The following is a 19,787-nucleotide window of genomic DNA, read 5'->3' on the forward strand; positions in this document are numbered from 1 at the left end:
AAGTTAAGGGCAAAGCGGTTGCCTGCGCAGGTGGTGTTCTCTTTGAGAGATCTTCCCCAATCTTTGAGGAGAGATATTCCCTCTTTGGTGATAACGGTTTCACACTGTGTTACAATAACCCTCTGAGCTTTGGCCAAGGAACTCGACTGACTGTTTTAGGTAAGCAGAAGGGGTTGGCAATGTGGGGGGTGGAATTAAAATAATGGCTCATTTTAAGGGCTGCAAAAGCGCTTCAGAAATCTGCTCACATTTAACGTTTTACTGTATATGGTAAATTTTACAGGAGTGACAATTCTGCGAGGTACGGCAATGTCACCGTCTGATTATTTTATTTCCACTCTAGTTCTTTCTCATTGCTTGCCCTCCTCCATTTTCTCCCCACAACAGCCTTGTGAGGTAGACTAGACCAAGGGGGAGAGAGCGTCTGAGCCAAGGCACCCCCAATGAGTTTCATGGCTGAATCCTAGATGGGCACTCTAACCACTAGATCACACTGCCTTTCATTTATTGGTTCTCATCATCTTAACAATACCTGAGAAAATGGAAAGGTGTGTGTGTGTCCTGTGCTTCTTCTGGGATTTCCCAAATCTCTGTTTATTGAGCCCTTGAGGAGCTTATAAATTTGTCATTGTCCCCAAACCGAATTCCCATAAGTGTAAGTGAAAGAAAGTAAAGAAAGAATTGTTTTAGAAGTGAAACTCCACATTCTTTCCCACCACCTAGGCTCCTTTTGACCTTTTGACTTCTAGGTCTTTTTTCACCCTCTGTCCCAGATGGTCAATTTCAAGCACTTTGGGGAACTCCACTGACCTAGTGCCAACCTCAGTTTATTAGCACGTCTGGCTTCACCAGACTCTGGAAGGCAAACGCCTAATGTGCAGCCAAGCACACAAATTATAGCAGGCATCGTCTTAAGCTGTGGGAATCAGGGGAGGCAGCTCAGGTGTGGGAACAGGCATAACAAACACACAAACCTCTCCCTGTCCTCACCTGTGTGACGTTGGGAGGCTAGGTGCCTTTAGCTCTTTAGTAAAGGTTTGCCTACAGGAACGTGATGCCGTGTTCTGCTGAAAAGCTGTATTTCGGACAAGGAACGCGGCTCACTGTACTAGGTAAGAAACACATGAACGGTGGGCGCAAGGAAGTCTTGCCACAGGGCTGGCAGAACAAGAGAAAGCAGAAGCAAATAAATTAAAAATGTGTTTGTGCAATTGATGCAAACCTCAGCTGAACTAATCTACAGAATCCAGGGAAGCCATAAATGATTTGGGCAAAGGTTTGTGGTTTTTTGTTTTGCATTGAAATTTAAAGCACACTTTTGGGGGGGGGAATTGCTGAGGGATTCTAGTCAGAAACACTAATGTTTTTGAAGATGAGTGTTGTTGTTCCTGTTGTTGTTTAGTCGTTTAGTCGTGTCCGACTCTTCGTGACCCCATGGACCAGAGCAGGCCAGGCACTCCTGTCTTCCACTGCCTCCCTCAGCTTGGTCAAACTCATGCTGGTAGCTTCGAGAACACTGTCCAACCATCTTGTCCTCTGTCGTCCCCTTCTCCTTGTGCCCTCCATCTTTCCCAACATCAGGGTCTTCTCTTCTCATGAGGTGGCCAAAGTATTGGAGCCTCAGCTTCAGGATCTGTCCTTCCAGTGAGCACTTAGGGCTGATTTCCTTAAGAATGGAGAGGTTTGATCTTCTTGCAGTCCATGGGACTCTCAAGAGTCTCCTCCAGCACCATAATTCAAAAGCATCACTTCTTTGGTGAATGTTGGGATTGGCTGGCATTTTGGGTTCTCTCGGTGGGTGGAACGGTAGGCAAGAAACTTGCCGGAGGTTGCAAGGCATGTAGGACTGTATGATTAGCACCCAGTTCCTTTAACTGGTCCCATTGATTTCACTAGGAAGGACTGATGCACAGGCTTAACTTTTCTGCTGAATCTTAAAGGGGCCGCTCAGCTCTTTGTGTGCGAAAGTAAAACGCTGGCATCTCTAAGATCTCCAGGTTGAGTGTCAGAATATCTACTCTTAAAAGGAACCAAGGAGGCAGCAGGCAGGGGGCACAGAGGAACTAAAATAGCAAAATGCATGGTGGCCACAATTCAAAGTACGATACAAACCCATTCAGGAAAAAGGTCCCTTGTGAGAATAACAACAATAATCAAAATTATTATAGCTTACAGTTATAAAGCACCCATCAGTTCATGGCTGGTGTGGGATTTGAACCAGGGATTGCATGGATTTGAACCTGAGAAAACATTGACTTAAAAAAACAACACCATGAACTCTACAAAAAAAAATATCAGGAGAGGGCAAAGCAGCACTTTATCTTGTGCCTTGGCTGAGCTCTGGGATCTGGTTTTGGGTTCAGGACTTAACTCTGGTGGATATGAAGAAAGGACAAAGAAAAATGGGCAGAATTAAGGCCAAGTGAGATGTGGTGTTAAGGATATCTCTGCATTTAACATGCAAGCATTTAAAAATACAGACAGCAGCAGCAGCAGCTGGGAGAAAATGATAATTACTGGGATTGCAGCAGCGGTAGGTGGGTGGAAATTAACCATTTCCTCCACTCCTGCAGTCCTGGAGGGACCACATTGGCACACAGCTCACCACAGCTGCTATGATCCGGCAGGGAACAGGGCTCCTTGAGGAGAGCCATTTAACCATGAATGCATAACCGTTTAACTTCTAGTTTCAGGCTCAACAGATATCATTTTATAGCCTTCCTTTCTTGCCAGAAGCTCAAGGTGGTATACATGATTCTCCCACGACCCCATTTTATCCTCACAGCACCCTGTGAGTTAAAGTTAGGCAGAGAGACTGAGATGGGTCCAAGGTCGTCCAGCGGGTTTCAAGTGGCCGAGTAAGGATTTGAACCCTGGTCTCCCAGGTCCTTGTCGAGCAACAATCTAACCATGACACCTCACTGGATTTCTACACCACACTGGTCGTAGTTTCTGGAGGAGGAAAACTAGTTGTAGGGTCAACGGCTACTTCTGGAGTTCCACATTGGCCTAGTTCTCAAGGTGGTAAAAAAATATATGGATGCCCTATTTCATATTGCAGGTGGGGACTCACACAACTGAATTTCTTTGACTTGAAACTTTTCATGTTTCGGGTTTAAGAGTTCTTGTAGCCCTGATTTCTGTCTGAAAAAAATGTGTTTCCACCTTCACCAGAGCAGGCTTCAGTGATGAGAGCCCCTCACCCCCAGTCTAAAAGTGGTATACCCCAGACACACGTTTGCTACCTAAGAGGTAGGTCAAAGGACTTCAGTGGTACCTCGGGTTACAGACGCTTCAGGTTACGGACTCCACTAACCCAGAAATAGTACCTCGGGTTAAGAGCTTTGCTTCAGGATGAGAACAGAAATTGCGTGGCAGCGGCAGTGGGAGGCCCTATTAGCTAAAGTGGCACCTCAGGTTAAGAACAGTTTCAGGTTAAGAACGGACCTCCAGAACGAATTAAGTTCTTAACCCGAGGTACCACTGTACAGTCATTGTTGACCCTGAAACTTTACCTCCTCCAGAACTACTTGTTTTCACTGAAAATCCTTTTGACAACTGGAGGGGATAGTGGTAGATACAGATCAGCCCTAAAGAGGACTGCTGGTGTGGCAATTCTCACAACCACAACTAGGGATAGGAGAATATATCCATTTTTGTTTCACTCCATTTGCCATTTTTACACTTAGGTTCAGGTTCCCACATCAGTTTCTTTGTTTTTAAAGCCCTCATGAAAATTCACCAGAATTGTAATATTAATATATACATTTTTGCAAAGCAAGTTTCCCCACTATAATGCATATTTGTAGAGTGCTTTCGCTAATATATGCATTTTATGCACATGTTATACTAGCCTTTTTGTACATATTACTCTGCTGGAGAACTGCATTTTACACTCACTGGGAAGCAAGAGCGGGAGATCAATGTAACCAACTTTTTAAAACTGAAGACTGGAAACCCTTTATGGAACATTTGAGAAAGAACTATAGTGAAATTAAATGGCTGGCAGAGTTTGAATGATGAGCAGCAGATTGAGAATGACAACAAATGGAATAGAGAAAATGTGTATTAGATATAGTTTGACGTTTAATTAAAAAGAGAGAAATGCATTTCAAAATTCGGGGAAGCTCAAAATTCAAAGGATGCTTCTGCTTTGGTTCACATCTTCTTTCAGAAAGTTTGGTAGGTTTGCCTTTAAATGTGAACTGAACTGAATTCCCTCCACCCCCATCCCTAGTCACAGCCACCATCTCACTTAAAACCCACTCCTCCAGAGTTGACAATTCAGGGGACCAGTAGGTGCCCCCTCCCCACTTAAGGGGTCAGATGTGGTCCCGGGGTCTCCACTTGTCTTCCCCTCTTCCTGTTCTCCAGCTATCCAAAACATCTTTAAGTGAAGCCCAAATAGTCTGCTGTAGAAATGCAGTTTGAGTGTGAACTTGCATGGCAAAGATATATCTAAACGACAGTTTGGTGCAGTGCTTTTTTTCTTAAAAACAATGTTTGGGGTACTCTCATTTCGACTCAAGAAAAAAAATCACAATTTTATAGTTCAGATTGGGGGGGGAATACAGTAAATGGACAAAAGGACAAAGATTCACAAAATGTTTAGGGGTCTGCGTCCCCCCAGGAAAAAAGCACTGGTTTGCTGCCTAGAGAAGAAGACAAATGATTTTCGTAGTGCCTCGTACCTCTGTGCTCTGCATATGAACTTCATTTTGGAAGTGGAACCAGACTCACTGTCTTAGGTACGGTCGTGGCTGTAAGTTGGTGTTTCTGGTGGAACTTTTGCCTGTTTGTATGTGCAGAGGGCAGGGGTATAAGGTTTGGACTTTATACTAATATTCTGTGTCCCGTTTCAAGTCCTACTGAAATAAGGTGAATTTCTTAGTCACAATGCATAGGCACATGAATCTCGCCAGAGACAGATTAGAGTATCTGCTTCTTTTCAGAGCACCGGCAAGTAGTTTGAGAGAGGGACTGGTGTTTGTGATGTGCGTGCTCATCTAACGTTTGCCTCTAACACAATTTCCTGGGTTTTAAAAGCTTGTTTCGAATATTTGCAGGTTCTGTTTCACCAGAGGCAATTACGAGTGGGGTGGGGAGGAGGAAATTCTTTTTCCACAATGATTTTAGGAGCAAAAAAATGGAGAAAATGTGGACTAAAGTCACGTATTTCTTATCTCCCCCATCCCTCCCCTCTCTCTCGTACACAATTATTTTTATGGCTCAAAAATGGCAAAACTGGGAATTTTGGTAACTCTGAAACCATTCCGTGAAATATTTTCCCCTCGCACAATTAGGAGCTCTGTTCTCCTCCCCTTCAATAATAGATGAAGCTTTTTAATATTAGCTAAATTAGTCTTTGAAATGGACAGTGTTATGACTAGGTCCACATAGGCACGCACGAACACATAGACAAGCTTGTGAATTGGTGCAAATGAGTTTTCAGCTCCACATTGCATTGCATTCTTGCTTTTTAACTTGGCAAAGTATGGGTGGTCTGCTCATTCTTGGCTCCGGGGCGGGTAGCATTATTGCAACCATAACCATAATGGTAGGATCTAGTCAGCAAACTTTTTCAGCAGAGGGCCAGTCCACTGTCCCTCAGACCTTGTGGGGGGGGCCGGACTATATTTTGTAAAATATAAATAAATGAACAAATTCCTATGCCCCACACATAACCCATAGATGCATTTTAAACAAAAGGACACATTCTACTCATGTAAAAACAGGCTGATTCCTGGACTATCCGCGGGCCGGATTGAGAAGGCAATTGGGCCGGATCCAGCCCCCGGGCCTTGCCTACCCATGACACTTCATTTGAAAGATTTAAGCTATCCAACCCGGAACTGCAAACAAACTCATCATTTAGAGCAAGGTTTCCCAAACTTGGGTCTCCAGCTGTTTTTGGACTACGGTTCCCATCATCCCTGACCACTGGTTCTGCTAGCTAGAGATGATGGGAGTTGTAGTCCAAAAACTGCTGGAGACCCAAGTTTGGGAAATCCTGATTTAGAGCCTTTTCCTCCTTTAAACATATGCACACTCAGTTGGGTGTAAGTTCCACTGAGCACAATGGGATTTACTTCTGAGTAAATGTGCATAGCATTGTGCTGCACATTTCCTACGTAGTCATTTCTGGATTTAGAGAGAACACAATAGAAATAATAATAATGCTGGCCATTGTTTGTCTACAGAACACCTTTAAAAACACACACACCACATACTCGGATTAGCTCTTTGATGTCTCCAGAAGTATGGAAAGCCTTTAGCTCAAAGTTCATCCACCTGGCATAACCAGTTAAAAGGACCTGAGGGGTCTGGGTTAGGAGGAGAGGGCTCTGCCTAATAATAATAATAATAATTTTTAATTTATATCCCGCCCTCCCCAGCCGAAGCCAGGCTCAGAGCGGCTAACAACAATAAAATGATAAAACATTCTAAAATAATTTCATTATAAAATTAATTCCAATCAAATTAATGGCAACCATTGGGCTAGAAGTTCTGTGAGGATTGCCAAAGGAGGGAGTCAGGTTGTGCCCTGGCCAAAGGCCTGGTGGAACAGCTCTGTCTTGCAGGCCCTTTCTTTAGTAAGCTATTTAGTAGTTCTAATGGGCTAGATGGAACAAAGTTTGTGTGGCCACAATGTCCCCCTTCAAAGAATATGGCCAAGCTCTATCCATAATTTATGCTCTACATATTGAAAGTAGGCACTGATCCTCCAACGAGAATTAAAAATCAAAATTTGTGGCCTCCTTGTTCAACAGGTGGGGGCAGAATTCAATAGAAGCCCTGACTCGGGATTCAGACACAAGTCTTGTATGCAGGAAGATTGTAAGAACCATTTCATACATTATGGTTAGCCACGAACGGGCACTCAACAGGAAGCTGCAGTAAACCCAAACTATTGTGAATATGATATTCATGTGATTGGTTGCAAGCTCAAGCTGCCGTCTCTCCAGTCCCCCTGCCCTCTGCATGTAGATTACCCACAGAAATGATGCCATTTGAATAGGGCTTCCTAGAATTCCAATTCACTCATGCACCTCCACTTCTCCTTTGTAGGGTTGGAATGGATCTGTCCATTTTGGTTCTCTCAGATTCTCATTTTTCCAACTGTAAATTCAGCTCTGCGTACTTCCGCAGCAATCTCTGTCTTGTTGTTTTTAATCATCCTGAAAATTTGTCAGCGTTTTAGTGTGAATTCCTCCTAATAATCACATTTTTTTGTGTATGCAATTCCATGTAATATACGTGTTTTTTGCATGTTACTTTCATTAATATATGCATTTCCATGCACATTTTACGTTAGTATTTTTGCACAGATCGCTAGGCTGAAGAAATGCATTGCGGAATTCAGAGAAGTGTGGGTTTTGAAGGCTGGTGTGTGTTTTAATTCACATCATGTTTCAGAAAGTGTGAATTTGGTAGGTTCGCCTTTAAATGCAAACTTAATTGAATTTCACCCCCAATCCCTACCTCTTGGTCCTCTCATTACTTGATTCCTCAACACACGGTGATTAGCAGCTGACTCTGTGAACTCACACCATTAAAAAGTGCTGTGTTTCACAGGGTTGGGTGATAAATTCTATGCAGCTTGCCTTTGAAGGCAATTCTGCCTATTTTGCCCTTTCTGAAACAATATGAGAACTGAAACACAGAAACCTTTCGAAATTTGTCCTCCGAATTTTGCAATGCAGCTCTTCAGCCAAGTGAAGTGTGCCCAAAAACACAGATAAAAACAACATACAACCATGCATTCTATTAAGGGAAAGATTTGTGTAGCAGGCAAAAATGCGTACACTGGTGAGGCTCACCAACCTCCCGCAAAAGCAAAAATTTGACCTTTTGCTGTTAGGCAAAGATCAGAAGATGACCTGGATGGTCGCCAGATTCTGTATACAAATCTGTAGGCGCAGACCATCGCCCAACTCAAAATAGTCCGGCATGAAAATCCCCAAACTCAGTTCCATGGGTGACTCTGAGTCAACTCCCTGGGATAGTTTATTGTTGTACATTGTTTCTAAATTTATTGTTGTACATTGTTTTAATTGTCTGTTTTAACCATATTTGCACATCAGTTTCTAATGTTGTGAGTGTCCTCTATTTCAGAGGCTTCTACTCTGCAGCCTCTTATACTTGTTTTAACTGCGAGTCTTTTAGTTCTTATGCTCTTACAGTTGTCTTAACTGCGTGTTTTTATTTGTTTTTAGTTCTTATCTGTTTTAATTATCAGTTTTTATCCATCCATTATCCAAGTTTAATCTAGTATTTATTCAGATGTTTTATCCAATGCTTGTTTCTTTGTCCTTATTTGCTCTAACAATTATCGGTTAAAAAAAATAATCCTAACTGCTATTTTATTTATAGTTTTTTTGCTTTTTGTTTGGTTTTTTTGGTTTTTATCCCGATCTGTGACCGTAATAAAGTTCATTCAGTTCACATGTGTCTATTTAGAGTTGGAATTTTTCACGCTTACTTTAAAATAAATTGCAAACGGATGCCGAAATGTGGAGATGTTAACGTAAGATTGGAAAAATGGGGCAACTGGGGGACGCCACCATGGGCCGATTTGCACATCCCTAGTTTCAAGTGACATCAAGGGAGAAGTGAAATCCACAATGGCCTGTTTGCACGTGCAAGTTGAAAGTGATGTCGTTGAAAGTGGCAAAATAGCCAACCGAAGGTCAAGGAGGTATATCATCTCTGTTTACCTTGTTCCTTTCTCTTCCAGGAGTTGACCAAGATGTCAGCCCCCCTCAAGTGACCGTATTTGCCCCGCCCAGGCAGGAGGTTGACGAAAAGGAGAAAGCCACCATTGTGTGTTTGGTCACCGATTTCTTCCCAGATCATGTCGCCCTGAGCTGGACGGTGAATAACGAGAAGAGAACGGCTGGGGTAAAGACAGAGGAACCAGTATATGACAAAACCACGAAGCGCTATTCAATGACCAGCCGTTTAAGAATCACCAAGGAAGAGTGGCAGAATGCAGATAATAAGTTTGTGTGCAGAGTCAGTTTCCACGGCACAGAAGGATCCACAGACCATGAGGATGACATAAATGGTGCAGGTGAGTGAAAAGCAGGTTAGCAAAGACTGCCCTAAAGACTAGGGAGCTCAGATTCCCCGGAAGGTGAAATCTACCACAAGCCACCACGTTCTCTATGCATTCCTGTAGTTTTGTACCATACACAGTCCTGGTCACATTTTTTAAAAGTTTTATTTGCAGTGGTACCTCTGGTTAAGTACTTAATTCGTTCCAGAGGTCTGTTCTTAACCTGAAACTGTTCTTAACCTGAAGCACCACTTTAGCTAATGGGGCCTCCTGCTGCTGCCGCACCACCGGAACACGATTTCTGTTCTCATCCTGAAGCAAAGTTCTTAACCTGAAGTGCTATTTCTGGATTAGCAGAGTCTGTAACCTGAAGAATATGTAACCTGAAGCGTATGTAACCTGAGGTACCACTGTACATGGGCAAAATGCTCCCAGATCCATTTCACTGCAAACCATTACTCATCTCTAATACATTTTCCTAGTAATGTGTTCTATCATATTCAAACATTTGTTGATGAACTCCTTTCATTGCATTTGTCTTATTCTACCAACTGATCCTCAATGGATTTCCAAATAGCATGTAGTTTCCCTAAACGTACTCAAGAAATTGTGGCTGTTTTCACTAGCCAAATCTTCTGATGCCAATATTCAAGGAAGAGTCTATTCCTGCTTTTTGCAAGGGGGGGGGGGCAAAGATCATTTTGCTATCAATATATTGCTCATTATTTTCTCTTCCCCCCCCTTTTTTTACACACAACCTCTGGGGACATTCAGGAGAAGTACATGCACATTTGGGTTTTTAAAGCCTTGCTTTGGAAATAGTACCCCCCACCCCCACCCCACATGCCCACCTGTCACTTTCCCTGTCTACTTTCAGTTTTTCCAGGTCTAAGGATAGCTAATGTGTCTTCTCCCCCTTCTGCTTTCAGATTGTGGTGGCGGCAGCGAGGCTGCAAGAGGTAAACCCAAATTACCTTGTGCTTTCAATGCTGCAATTTCATTGGAAATAAAAACACAAGAAACCTCCCTTATACTGAGCCAGACCATTGACTCACCTAGCTCAGTTTGTCAGCACTGGCTGGCAGCAACCGTACAGGATTTCTACAAAGGTCTCTCACAGCCTTACCTAGAGATGCCAAGGTTTGAACCTTGGGAGCTTTGTATCAGATGCCCTACCAGTGAGCTAGAGCTCTTCTGCCAACCAGTCTTCTACCTAACAGCGCTTGCAATAAACATGGTCGGAATTAAGTCCTGTTGACTTCAGTGTACACAGCTTCCTGTTTAGGGAGGATGACGATCTGTACATGAAGACAGGAGGTTACCTGTGTAGGTTTGATTACTTCTGAGTTCAGTGTGACTGGGCAGCAGGGGGACCTCTTGGTTCTGCTCCAAAACGTTTTGGCACAGCCAGTCTGAAATATACTCGGAGTAAAGAGTGGATTTCATGCTCTTTATTCAGCTCATAGTGTTGAGGAGGAATGACAGTTCCCCCCAAATATCTGCTTTATATACATTATTTACACAATGGGCTGCATGTGATTGGCTAATTCCAGGATTCTCCTGTGGCCAATCAGGTTGTGGATTCACTTCCACCTGGAGCTGGATTGGGTGGCTCCTGTGGACCAAACAGACTGCTGCATTTTGGATCCTATTGTTCTAGGACCAATCAGACTGCTACATTTTGGATCCTATTCAACTCAGTACATAACACAGTCCATGATAAACATAATCTCACCTACTGATAGCCTCCAGGGCACCCATACAGGCGTGTCATCATCCTGGGCTTCCAACATGGTGAAGGGAAAGCAATTGCTACCCCAACCCCCAGCAGAGCAGATGAAGGCAACTGTAGATTGCCTGTAGCTCTCGTTGCATGGCCTCCAGCACCGCAAGAGAAGAATAATAGCCCCATCCTTCAGGAATAAGCAGGGAAGGCAGGTATAGCAAGGCTTGAGGATGTTCCAAGCTGTCCTCTGTAGACCTCCCCTGCTGTTTCCAAAATGGCCCTAGAACCTGCAAGAAAGCACCCGCTCCCGTCTTATTCAGAAGGCTTTGACCCCAGTCTGAACCCTTGGTTTTGACCCTGATCCTGGATGGGTACAATATTAGCGCAGCAACTGTAGATAGGCAGATGCCTGCATTTTGATCCATGTTTCTTTGCCCATTGACAGATCTGTTCATCTAATAACCTCCGTTCCTCCAGTCAAAAGCTACACAAATAGGAATTGCCAATAATTGTTCTCTGGGTTAGTTGCTTGCTTCATGCAGAGCCTTGTGTGCTGTTTTAATATGTAACCCAGAAAATTGTGCTGTCTGAATATAAGCCGGTGCACAAACACAAGCTGTTCCTTGAAGCTGGCCAAGATTTATCTGAAATTTATCTAAATTTCTTCCTCCTTATATTTGATTGGTTCCACAAACAAGTGAAACTTATGGTTGTGAGTCAGGTAACCCTAGACTGAACAGCCCTAGACTGTGCCCAATATCATCTCAAACTAAAGGAAGATTTTCCTGAACCAGCATGCAGACAGAAATGCAGCTGTCACACTTTTCTGAATATTATGTTGACGTTCTCCATCGAAAAAAGGCACACACGAAGGAAGCATACTTTATGGGAAAGGGCACCCAAAAATGCTTCAATTAGGGAAAATCATGTATAAAAATGCATTGTAGTATGGAATATTTCTTGGGGGGGCGGAATGGTATATTAGGTACTATTTGTACAAAAATATATATATCATTGGGGGGGGAGTTAAACTGTGGACTTTGCTGCCACAAGATGTGGTGATGGCTATCAGCTTGGATGACTTTTGGCCAGGGTTTCCTAAACTTGGGCCTCCAGCTGCTTTTGGGCTACAACTCCCATCATCCACAGCTAGCAGGGTGGATGATGGGAGTTGTAGTCATGGTGGCCATGTTCTACCTCCACCGTCTGTAGATGACCTTGTGATCATTCACATTTCTTTCCCACCCTTGATTTTTAGAGTCGTACCTCACGGAAGCCTATCTTGGGGAACTGGTGTATATTCTTCTCATTCTCAAGAGCACCTTGTATGGAGCCTTTGTGATGGGATTAAAACTAAGAAAAAAGGTAAAGTACAGTGTTGATTTTTTCCGCCCTGGGCCCACCAATTTCTTTTGAAAATGTGACATACGGATTCTTCCGCTGTGACCCAGCACTGAATTCACTCTGTTTAGCCTTTAAACACCACAGGCTAATCCATACTTCTTCTTGTTGTGTTGCTTTTCCCTGCGGAAAACCACTCTGTGACACCCCCCCCCCCCCGATATTTCATTATTCTGGTGCATTTAGCCCAGAAGTAACAATCTGCTGTGTTCTGTTTCCTCTTCCATGACAGTTGGCACCATAGGCACGTTTTACCTGGGGGCATCTATCCTGAGCTGAGTGAACTCCATGAAGACAGGAGGGAAGATGGATACTCTCAACCTCAGAAGTCCAAAGTAGCATTTTCTTAAAACAAAAACAGTTGCTTAGGGTCAGTCAGTAAATAATTTCTCTTTGGTTTTCTTAAATGCTTTATTATTTTGTATTGGAAACATTTATAAAAAGCTTTTTTTGGGGGGGGAGAAGTCCTTTACCTTGGACTGAGGAGGACACACAAAGGCAGGGGACAGTTGGTGGGGGTGTCCCTGTAGGGTAGAGAGAGGCTGGGGGGGGGAGCAGGCTCCCAGATGGAAGATGGGAAGATCTACCTCTCTGCATAGGGATAAATGACAGTATATACATGATATAAATATGGAAAACGGCCTTATAGGTATTTTTTCCCTCTTTCTTTTTTCCCTCTTACTTTTTACCTTTCGGCTTTTTTAGTATTCTTGTTCTGTAAGCTAGCTTGATTCTTATTGTATTTTATGCCGAAACTTTTCAATAAAAACACTTAAAAAAAGATTAAATGCTTTATTTTAGTAAGGCCGCAGCACTTCCCCCCCAGAATTCCTTGCCTTTCACGCCAATTTTAACTATGTTTATTTGGAAATACATATGCTTAGACTTCCAGCCTTAAAGTACTATTGATTTTTAAGGAGCCATATGCATCACTCTTGTGCAGAGATCAAGCCGCAGCCAACATGATACGTTTTTTAGTAAAGTCGCTGAATCCTTTTTGCTGAGACTCCTGCGTTTCCTTTCATAAACTGTTGCATCAAAATAGTTCAGATCCAAACTAAGGTCCTGTTGTGAATGTCTTTCTCCAAAGAGAGGCTATGGGTTTTCTTGTGACTGCTTGCTAGCAGGGAGGACAAGGGTTGTTTTAGCTAAATGTAGATTTAATGCTTTTGAACTAAAGGCATTATGACATCATGAAAGCAAGAGTGTTGGGCGAATACAACGTTTTGCTACCGATTAACAGTGGACGCGGGTGGCGCTGTGGGTTAAACCACAGAGCCTAGGACTTGCCGATCAGAAGGTCGGCGGTTCAAATCCCCACGACGGGGTGAGCTCCCGTTGCTCGGTCCCTGCTCCTGACAACCTAGCAGTTCGAAAGCACGTCAAAGTGCAAGTAGATAAATAGGTACCACTCTGGCAGGAAGGTAAACGGTGTTTCTGTGCGCTGCTCTGGTTCGCCAGAAGCGGCTTAGTCCTGCTGGCCACATGACCTGGAAGCTGTACGCCGGCTCCCTTGGCCAGTAAAGCGAGATGAGCGCCGCAACCCCAGAGTCGGCCACGACTGGACCTAATGGTCAGGGGTCCTTAAAGGTGGAAAATCCTTGCCCCTGAATGACAAGTTGTGCCCGCCAAAGTTCTCTCTTCTTCAAGGTGCATGTCGCTTGTGCCCAACGTGCTTTTAAAGTCACCTAGAAGCACCAAACTGAGAAGCATCATGAGCTTTTGCTACGCAACAAGGATGTTTTAGATCACTGTTTCCCAACTTTGGGTCTTCAGCTCCTTTTGGACTACAACTCCCATCATCCCTAGCTAGCAAGACCAGTGGTCAGGGATGATGGGAATTGTAGTCCAAAAAGAGCTGGAGACCCAAGGTTGGGAAACAATGTTTAGACGGACCTGTAGAAATTGGGTCATTTGCTTAGCCAACCTCAAAAACATCCCCTTTAAGAAAATAAGCAAGCGAGGCATTCATGCACACAACAGGATGTGGCTTGACATTTGCTTGTGGGGCGGTTTCTGTCAAGCAGTGGTTACCACAGGGCAGGTTTCACTGCAGCGTGGGGCTTCGGTGATCAGGCACTTTTCCTGCCACGGTTAGAAATAGCACATGTTGTCCCACCCACAATGGCGGCTTCAGAGCCTGGCGCTATCGCACAATCAATCTCCTGCCTCAGCCAAAAGCTGTTGCTCCGTGATGCAGGTGCACCGGATGTGGTCAGTGTGTGCTGCATTTCAAATGGAAAATTTAGTGGGTATTTGTTTTGCACCACTCCTGACGTGTTTTGATACCTCTCCCCTGCCGACACAAGCGTGCCTCTATAACAAATGAGCACTCTGGATTTCAGCGACATCGAGTCCTCTCTTTCCTTTCCTTTCTGAAGGCTGCTGAGTAGCCTAGATGACTCTTACTGTGAGAATAATGTGTCCTCAGCATGTCCTTGTGCCATTTCCTTTTTAATTCAGTTTTTATTGTGACAGAGAAGAGCGAGAGACAGTGGAGCTGTTGCCTTGGGGGGGCTTCTTCTGACAGTGCCTTAGAAACTAGTTATTTGTCTGGACCTTAGAAGCAAAGGCTACTGAATACAGAGTAAAGTATAGATGTACACAGTATAACAGATGAAGTACAAGATATTTGGTTTCTTATGGGCAAAGGGTTATCTCATGTCAATTTCTCCAAATATCCACACCATACATTTAAAACACATGGCTTTCCCCAAAGACTATTGGGAACTGTAATCTATACCCAATGTAGCTATAATTCCCCAGCACCCTTAATAAACTACAATTCCCAGGATTCCTGGGGCAGTAGGAGCCATATGATTTAAATGTATGGTACGCATGTGACCATTGTAAAAGTTTCCCTTTTGAAGTTTTGTTCTTCCAGGATGAGTGTCTGAAGATCAACAACACATGGCCTGGTGTGCTCTGTAGAGAGTATTCCTGGATATCACCCTGACCTTGTTGATCTCATACCCTCCATCATTAATAATAATAATGATAATAATTTTTATTTATACCCCATCTTTCTGACTGGGTTTCCCCAGCCACTCTGGGTGGCCTCCAACATATAAAAAACATAATAAAGCATTAAACATTTTTAGAAAAACTTCTCTATACAGTGGTACCTCGGGTTAAGTACATAATTCGTTCCGGAGGTCCGTTCTTAACGTGAAACTGTGCTTACCCTGAAGCACCACTTTAGCTAATGGGGCCTCCTGCTGCCGCCGCGCCGCAGGAGCACGATTTCTGTTCTCTTCCTGAAGCAAAGTTCTTAACCTGAAGCACTATTTCTGGGTTAGCGGAGTCTGTAACCTGAAGCGTATGTAACCTGGAGTGTATGCAACCCGAGGTACCACTGTACAAGGCTGCTTAGGGGTTGGATAACTCCATGCAGCCAGTTTTTTTGTGGCACCCCCTAGGTGGCTGCCAGCTTCATTGTTGCACATGCTACCTCATTAAATCACTGGTTGTTTTTTTACTATGTGTATCTCATGCCCAGTTCTCCAACGAAAATAGGGACGTCCTAAGGAAAAGTGGGAAATTCCAGGGTTAAATCAGAAATCAGTAAATCTGGGACTGTCCCTGGAAAATAGGGACACTTGGAGGATCTACTTTTTCACTTCATTGTAATCTAACATGTGGGACAAAGTTAACCCCCCACTCCATGTGCCTTGCCCCTTCTAGTGCCCCCACCCAATTTCTTATTTCTTTTTGGTGTTGCCACTGCAGTGACACAACAGGCACAACTGATGTCAAGGAAGGAAAGGGGGCACATGGATGCATCTGGCAGGGAACACATGGTGGCGATTAATACAAAGGAAGGCCTTTGTGAAATGTGCTTTAAACGTATGTTGTAGCTGTGAACTGAGCTCCCTGTGGCATTCAGGTGTGCAGCAATGATGTTTGGCTTGCCCAGAGATCTTTGTTTTTAGCCTGGCATTTCCCAACGACAGATGTTTGAGTTCTGTTTGGGTTCCTGCTGCGGCAGTTGTTGAAACCATATGGCTATCTGGATGTTGTAGCTGTTGCTATTTATTATTTTTAAAGGTTATGTGTATATTGTGAACCTCTTTGGGATCTATTTACGTGTGAAGAGCAGTGTATGTTTTAAAAAAAATAAAAAATAAAGGAGGTAGGAGAAAAGGTGTTCGAATAAAAATAATAATAACCTGCCCATCTGACTAGGTTACCCCAGCCACTTTGTGCAGTTTCCAACAAATTCAAACATCAAACATTGAAAAATTCCTTGTACAGGGTTGCCTTCAGATGTCTTCTAAAAGCCAGATAGTTGTTTATTTCCTTGACATCTGGTGAGAGGGTGTTCCACAGTGCAGGCGCAACTACTGAGAAGGCCCTCTGCCTGGTTCCCTGTAACCTGAATGATGGGGATGGAGACACTCCTTCAGGTATGCAGGACCAAAGCTGTTTAGGGCTTTAAAGGTAAGCACCAACCCTTTGAATTGTGTTCAGAAACGTACTGGGAGCCAATGTAGATCCTTTAGAAGACCCAGCCACCATCCTGGTGCTCCTTACCACAACCCTGTAAGGGATATCAATACTTTTCCAATGCAGGAAAGATAATAAGTGTGGGAGGCTGGAGCTGAGCCAGCTTATAACTTCTCCCTAAACTCACAGGTAAAGTCTTAGCTGATATTCCATACAGGCTGCTACTCACATAAGTGTTCTATTTAGAAATCCCAAATTGTTGCTGCAATGGATCACTTTCCACATCTGCTTAGGAGGTGACATTCCAGGTGGGTTTATGGCCACAAAAATAACATCCAGCATCCTTTTGACAATAGTGTAAAGGGACAGGGTGCCATCTAGCGGCTTTTGATGGATATATTGTTTTGCATCTATACACATAACACATATGCACATAACACATGTTTTAATGTATTTTTAATCTTTGTTGGAAGCTGCCCAGAGTGCCTGGGGAAACCCAGCCAGATGGGCAGGGTATAAATAATAAATTATTATTATTATTATTATTATTATTATTATTATTATTATTATATCTGCAGCAGCTGTTTTTCACGTGTTGTTCACCTGAGTGCTGCTTCACTGCTCTGCATGTCTCTCAGAGTCAGTCCATTGTTGATGGCTTCCTTCATGGATCATCACCCTGTCTCTGTTTGCTTGACGACTCATGGGAAGACAGTTTTGGTCTGTATTTTACCATGCTAAACCCAGTGTCTGGCATCCAGAAATTAGAAGGGGTGTGTGTTCAGGCACCCCACAAATTCGTCACATTGTGCATTGTTCAGCTGAGCCGCGATTTTCAGGAGGCATTTAATGTGGGCCCCGTTCCTTGTGATTTCAAGAGGAAGGAAGCTGATGCCTCAAAGAATACACCTTTTCCCCACTTCCCTGCGGTGTGGGAGCAGACAGAGCCACAAGCAAGGAGGAGGGTTTTTGTTGAGGTGTTACATTCACTTTGCACAGTGTGTGGGCTCCAGGCACAATAATAAATCCCAGTGTCACCGGCCATGAGGTTTGTGATGCTCAGGAAGAACTTGGTGTCTTCAGGTCTTGATCCTTGGATGTGGGGCGGTCCCTCGGCAGATGAGGATCCCACGGCAACAGAATAGGCAAGCAGCTGAATCTGTCCTTTGAGAATTTGCCTGTACCAGTAGATATTGGGGTTGGATGCCCCATTTATGTTGCAATTAAGAGATACCTTGCTGTCTGGCTGCTGTATCACCGATTGTGGTGTCTGAACAATGGTTGGAGAACCATCACCTATGATCCACCAAAGAAAGCAGGAAAACACTTAGTACAGTTAAGAATATTTTATTATTGCTGTGTGTCTATGTTGAGGTAGCCAATGTGGTGTTGTCCAGATAGTATTGAAGCTCCCATCTGCTCCTGATGACATGGCAAATGGTCAAGGACGATGGGAGCTGTAGTTGAGAATATCTGTAGAATGTTTCACATAGGGAACCCTAGCTAGCTTTGATTTTTCATTTCCAGTGGCATTTCATTCAGCCCAAGAAAATACATTCCTACACGTCCCACCACCACCACATATAAGTTAACGCACCACCCTCCTCCAGTGTTTGAAAAACTAATTAACATTTTCACATGGCAATATATTGTTCACGATTAATTGCTTACAGATCCTCCATTCCGGCTTTGTTTAACAATTAATTGCTTGCCATCCTGCATTCGTAGTTCATGCTTTATGTCCCTCAAATAATTAAAAAGCTTACGGAACTATAATATTTATAGCAGAGCACATTATAAAACTTTTGCCCCCTGCTCAAGAGAATGCAGTCTACCAGCAGGAAAATCACCTGGAACTTTGCCCTTGATTTCGGGGAGGGGGGGAATGGATGCCATAATTATTACCATTCATTATAACTAGGTTTTCTCATACAAGCAGCCAGTATCTTCAAAGTCAATTACGAATGTGGGCTTTTAGCCCATCAGCAAACAGGAAAGCCCATCTGGAATATCTCCCACTAAATAAATCTATGGCGTGATATACAGAGAGGTATTGCTGGATGTTTGATACAGGATCGGCAAAGGCAGATTGGGTTCTACTGCTGGATAGCTGGGTGATTTCTGGTAAGTGACACAAGGTTTTCAGAGACTGCATAGGATTACCAATAACAGCAGCACCCAGGCACCTACATTACGCTGTTGAAATTAAGAAAGCTGGGAAGAGGGTAACTAGGAGTGGATTTTTGTGTTGTGGAAGGACTAGTTCTAGTAAGGTAAAGGTAAAGGGACCTCTGACCATTAGGTCCAGTCGTGGCCGACTCTGGGGTTGCGGCGCTCATCTCGCTTTATTGGCCGAGGGAGCCGGCGTACAGCTTCTGGGTCATGTGGCCAGCATGACTAAGCCGCTTCTGGCAACCCAGAGCAGCGCACGGAAACGCCGTTTACCTTCCCACGGGAGCAGTACCTATTTATCTACTTGCACTTCGTGCTTTCGAACTGCTAGGTTGGCAGGAGCAAGGACCAAGCAATGGGAGCTCACCCCGTCACGGGGATTCGAACCGCTGACCTTCTGATCGGCAAGTCCTAGGCTCTGTGGTTTAACCCACAGCGCTACCCGCGTCTAGTATTCAGTGCTAATTTCGTGGCTCGTAATTCCTTAATTCTGGAAGCAGGTGTCTTTTGCATGGTTCCTGTTGGTGAACTGTGAGATTCTTGTAAAAAAATATCTAGGTCTGAAGTCTGCCCAACCCTGCTTTAGAGGACTGCCCCCTTTCCAGGACACCTTGACTTTGTATGAAAGAACAAAGGTCTGCTGCAGTTCCCCAGAATGACACACAACCTACCCAATGCCCTATAATGTCCCAAGGGCTAGAGAGAGGCAATGGACCCGGTGGCATGATAGTCAGTGTTGGCTGGGGGTGTGCACACCTTCCCCTCCACCCCAACCCCAGTTATCACATTGTTATAATAACCATGATAACGAAATGGACCCTCCATGTTCAGGATTAGCATATCTACTCCTCAACCAGGGAGGTTCGTTGCTTGTGTGCCATCACTGGGAATTTCCTGTAGTAGCTTGTTGGTCCCTGCTGGAAAGGGCAATGGGACTTTCCCCCTTCCAACCACACCCTGTTCTGGAGGTTCTTGTGACACCCC

The 19,787-nt window shown here is 43.9% G+C and overlaps 1 gene segment (V, D, J or C); it reads left to right on the forward strand.

Annotated features, from left to right (window-relative positions):
- Window positions 1–960: 960 nt before the first annotated feature.
- Window positions 961–12,718, forward strand: LOC128404645 (T cell receptor beta chain MC.7.G5-like). The segment is given in 5 exon segments: window positions 961–1,112; window positions 8,738–9,073; window positions 9,988–10,017; window positions 12,043–12,149; window positions 12,418–12,718. Coding segments are annotated over 5 exon segments (543 nt in total).
- Window positions 12,719–19,787: the final 7,069 nt, after the last annotated feature.

The sequence above is a fragment of the Podarcis raffonei genome, chromosome 17 (assembly GCF_027172205.1).
Source record: "Podarcis raffonei isolate rPodRaf1 chromosome 17, rPodRaf1.pri, whole genome shotgun sequence".
Classification (NCBI taxonomy): domain Eukaryota; kingdom Metazoa; phylum Chordata; class Lepidosauria; order Squamata; family Lacertidae; genus Podarcis; species Podarcis raffonei.